This window comes from Penicillium canariense (genome assembly GCF_028826845.1).
Source record: "Penicillium canariense strain IBT 26290 chromosome Unknown utg000001l_segment0_segment0, whole genome shotgun sequence".
Lineage (NCBI taxonomy): Eukaryota > Fungi > Ascomycota > Eurotiomycetes > Eurotiales > Aspergillaceae > Penicillium > Penicillium canariense.
In genome coordinates, this window is record NW_026622728.1 from 1,148,359 (window position 1) to 1,152,053 (window position 3,695).

Here is a 3,695-nt window from a genome sequence, read left to right on the forward strand (position 1 = left end):
CTAAGGGAGGTTAACAAAGAACTTTTGATTTACTAGGTATCAATGGTATCTTCTATAAGCGCAATATGGCACATGTAAATATATATCTTCACTACCGCTAAAACTTTTACTAGTACCTAAGTTAGAACTAGTTAATCACGGTTTCTTGACTTTCGCTATCTTGCTAGCGCTTATCGATCCAGGATCTAGGGAAAGGGAGAAATAGATACTTCTTATAGTAAATGGGAAGTAGAAGTGGAGATGTAAGAAAAGAGGTAAAAGCTTGGTATTGGACGTAGAGATGAATTTCAATCCCAATCCCCTTCGGATATTCGGCACCTCGGTCAAATCAACCCTCGAAATCGTCGCGCTAATATAGTAGGTATCTTGTTTGAATCTGGACATTATGAGACATTGTCGGTGTGGTTTCGGTCCAAACCGAGTTTGAGGCCAAGTAGCAGTGACATCCAGCCATTATTGATACCAGTACTACAGTTCATAGGTCTGGACTTGGATGATGAAGCAAATTTCAGTTTATATGCGAGAGCCACGAAAATAGTAAATTCTAAGGAGTGCGGATTCAGGATATAGCCCAATAATTAAAACAAAGTCCCTGTTGGACAAGACGAGAAGTGACAACAAGAGAGACGAAAAAGGAAAACCCAAAAAAAAATGGTAAGTTTAGTCTCTAAGCGCAGAGAAAAGAGAGAATGCTAAGACAGAACTTAGTGCACAAGCTTGAACGACCGAAGCACAGCGTCAACTTTGGTGTGCATCTCATCCCACTCGGCAAGTTCCTGGCTCATGTCGGTGATAGCACCTCCTGCTCCAATCCTCCAAGTCTCATCTGTCTCGGTGGTCTCATCATCCCAGCGGAAGGCGGTCCGGATGACGACAGAAAAGTCTCCTCCGCCTCTGACATCCATGTACCCCAATACGCCCGAATAGATCGATCGTGGTTTGCCTTCCTCAATACCTCGAAGCAACTGGCACGACCGCTTTTTGGGGGCTCCTGTCATACTTCCTGGCGGCAAACTGGCCGCAAGGACTTCGATCCCCATTCCGAGCGGTTGGTATTTTGGGTCATGGGCAGCGCATGTGGGCCGCATTGTGCCTTCTATGACGGTCACTAGTTGATAAACGCTTTCATACTCCTCGACTTGCATCAGGGAGGTCGTTCGCACGTCACTAGAGTTCTCGACACCGGTAAGGTCATGACGAATGAGGTCAACGATCATCAAGCTCTCGGCCCGTTCTTTAGGTGAGGCCAGAATCTCCTTCGCCGTGGCAAGATCGACAAAATGTGTGCTCCCATCAGGATTTTCGTGTCGCTTCTTGACGGTTCCCTTAATGGGCCGGAACTGGCAAGTGACCGCGTCTTCCTTGTTGGGACGAGTCCAGGATAGGAACCGTTCTGGGGAAGACGATAGCACAGTGATTGGCCCGAGGCGGATGAAGGCACCAAAAGGAGCAGGGTTGACTCTGCGGAGGCGCAGGTAGCGTGCCCATGGGGGCATAGGGGTAGAAATATCAATCTTGGTTTGGTCGGTCAAACATAGTTCGTAGGAGTTGCCGTGCTGAATCTCTGTCTTGCACTCCCGAATTTTTCTCGTGTATGCGGCTTCGTCGGGGATGGTGAACACGGTACGTGTGACCTGCTTGTTGCCCTCCAAATCCGCCGATGGAGGCGAAGAGGAATAGCTAGTATCTGAACTCTCGAGAGAATCCTCTTTGGATAACGAAGACGATGAGTTGCTGCGGGTTGAACCGTTCTCGGCGTAGTCGTCGCTGACTTTGGGTTCGGAAAACAGCTCTGGGCGTGCCAAGCGATCCAGTATGGTAGCAGATTCGTTGACCCATTCATGATCATCAGGCTTGATACTCTGAATGTGAAGCTGGCGAGCAGTGTGGTCTATCACAATGCTGCGCTCGACAAACGCAAACTGTACATCTGGACGTTCGGGATGAGACTGAGCCTTGATACCCAAGGTTTCTAGACAAGCCTCATAGCTGATGTAACCCATCAGCCCTCCCCAGAATGGAGACTTTTCATTTCCATACAGCCGCTTGTGGCTCTCCATGAAGGCCTTGAGGAAAGTGAAGACGTGGCGATCATCACCATCCAATATCTGAGTGGTCAATTCCTCACCCTGCTGTAGGCGGACTTGTTTATCACCTGCACTGTAGGATAGGCGAAGGGTTTCGGGGTAGACTAGGCCGAGGATGGAGTAGTTACCTAAAGGCGAATTCTGGGCCATCTCGGAGTCTAAAACCACGAGCTCATCCCCGCTTGGTTTGAGAGCATCTCTGATAACGGCAAGATTCAAGCTTTCCATGTTCAGTGTCTTCGACAAGACCGAACTAGGCTCAGATGCCCCATATGGCTGGGAAACCTGACGGTGACTGTTCCATTCCTTGGCAATCTGCCACCAATTGCAAATCACTTGACGTGCTTCTGGGCTCGAACAAACCGATTCCGGGTGAAACTGGACTCCGTAGAAGGGCTTGGTCTGATGCTTTACAGACATCAAGATATGAGTCGGGTTGAGTCGACCGAGCGCAATTCGCGGGTCTTCGGGAGTAGGAGGGGCCCGCGAAAACGTATGGTCGATGTCCCATGCTAGCGGGACAAGCTCCGGGCACGTTTCATGTGAGTCCCAGAGACCCTCGCCCTCAAAGGTATGTCCAACGACTCCGTGAAGGGAGTGATACTGCACAGAGCGCAACTTGGGGATTCCCACGAAGAGGGGGTCATTGCAGCACTGAACATCCGTTTCGATGCCGTGACGCGGATATGGCAATCGCTCAACGGCGCCTCCAAAATGGACCACAAGGCTTTGGAATCCTAGGCAAATTCCTAGAACTGGTAACATCTGATCTTCTGGTAGAGACCATACATGCTGAATACAGCCCACGTCGGCTGGTTTGTACGGGCTGCCGGGGCCGGGGCCAATGATGATACCCGCGTACGACTCATGGAGGTTAGAAGGAAGTTGAGAGTCGATTGTGAGCTTTGTTACAGTAACTTCCAAGGATCTTTCCACGAGGCTGATAATGTTGTTGGAGAAGGAGTCATAAGCGTCGATGAACAAAATCCTTGGTTGGACCATATTGGCGCTTCGGGAGAGACTTGACGTTTGAAGAGATAGATTTGGAAAGGTATGTTAAACAAGAAATCAAATCGTCCGTCGAGACGAGCTTTACTAGGACTCCGCGATATTTAGAACCAAGTTAAATCAGGGCCTATGTTGGGATCCATCGTAATTACAGCGTAACAATCAACGACTTCAACCATGAGGCACTCCCATCACCGGTATTACAGGACAACAGTAACAGTAGTTTCATTGACTAGTAATTGATACATCATGTCCTCCTGCATCTGGCGACAGCAGTCGAGATCCAGACCACTGGAGAACAAACATTGAAGATCACAATTATTGGCGATAAGATCCTGCAAGCGGAAGTGTGGTACTTGTCGGTGAGAGTGTGACTCGTTTATATGCTGTAGAGCAAAGAGAAAAATGTGTCCCTTACGCAGAGTATCATCTAGTCTAGGACCTGTATATCATCCTAATCCACGGGCTCTTAATCGGCTTTTTTGTCGAATACTTATGTACTTGGACAAATTAGTGTGCTCCAATCATACATAGCACTATTAAGTTCTTGCGTATACTTGCGTGTATGGGGATCTTTTCTTTTTCCTTCTCCTTTCTTTT

The 3,695-nt window shown here is 48.5% G+C and overlaps 1 protein-coding gene across 1 annotated transcript; it reads right to left on the reverse strand.

Annotated features, from left to right (window-relative positions):
* Window positions 1-704: 704 nt before the first annotated feature.
* Window positions 705-3,089, reverse strand: N7482_000386 (para-aminobenzoate synthase (PABA); the record flags this gene model as incomplete). The annotated part of the gene is made up of 1 exon (XM_056682511.1): window positions 705-3,089. One exon carries the CDS (start codon window positions 3,087-3,089, stop codon window positions 705-707), a length of 2,385 nt encoding a protein of 794 aa, XP_056546117.1.
* Window positions 3,090-3,695: the final 606 nt, after the last annotated feature.